Source organism: Buceros rhinoceros, unplaced genomic scaffold, assembly GCF_000710305.1.
Source record: "Buceros rhinoceros silvestris isolate BGI_N320 unplaced genomic scaffold, ASM71030v1 scaffold21500, whole genome shotgun sequence".
NCBI lineage: Eukaryota > Metazoa > Chordata > Aves > Bucerotiformes > Bucerotidae > Buceros > Buceros rhinoceros.
This window is the reverse complement of record NW_010391568.1, coordinates 19980-20312: the sequence shown is the minus strand read 5'-3', so window position 1 is coordinate 20312 and position 333 is coordinate 19980. Positions and strand designations below refer to the sequence as shown.

Here is a 333-nt window from a genome sequence, read left to right as displayed (position 1 = left end):
CTGCGGCGCGCTGCCTCCTGCCCCGCGGCTGCTCTCATGGCCGTGCGCTTTTTTTCAGGCCAGCATGGTGCATTCCTTGATTGAAGCATATTCCTTACTTGACCAGATGAAGTAAGTGCTCCCGTTTTCTGTGAAGAGAATATTTTCTTCTCTGCTAAGGTTTGGAAAATGTCACTGCAGATCTTAAAACTGCCCCTGCTGGCAGCACGATTGCAGGAGCCCACACAGGGTGTGTTTATAGGGTCTAAGGAAAGTGTGCTTCTTGCTTTGCTAAATGGACAAGGTGATGGTAATTATGGCAGGGGGGGGTTATGGGGGACCCTCCGAGGTCCA

The 333-nt window shown here is 51.4% G+C and overlaps 1 protein-coding gene across 1 annotated transcript in view; it reads left to right on the top strand.

Annotated features, from left to right (window-relative positions):
- The first annotated feature begins 61 nt into the window (after window positions 1-61).
- The window catches only part of HDAC8 (histone deacetylase 8), a 19000-nt gene continuing 18728 nt past the window's right edge, over window positions 62-333 (top strand). The window contains exon 1 of the mRNA XM_010142384.1: window positions 62-111. Within this exon, the coding sequence (XP_010140686.1) occupies window positions 65-111 (47 nt within the window). The 5' untranslated portion in view covers window positions 62-64. The remainder of the gene's footprint in view (window positions 112-333) is intronic.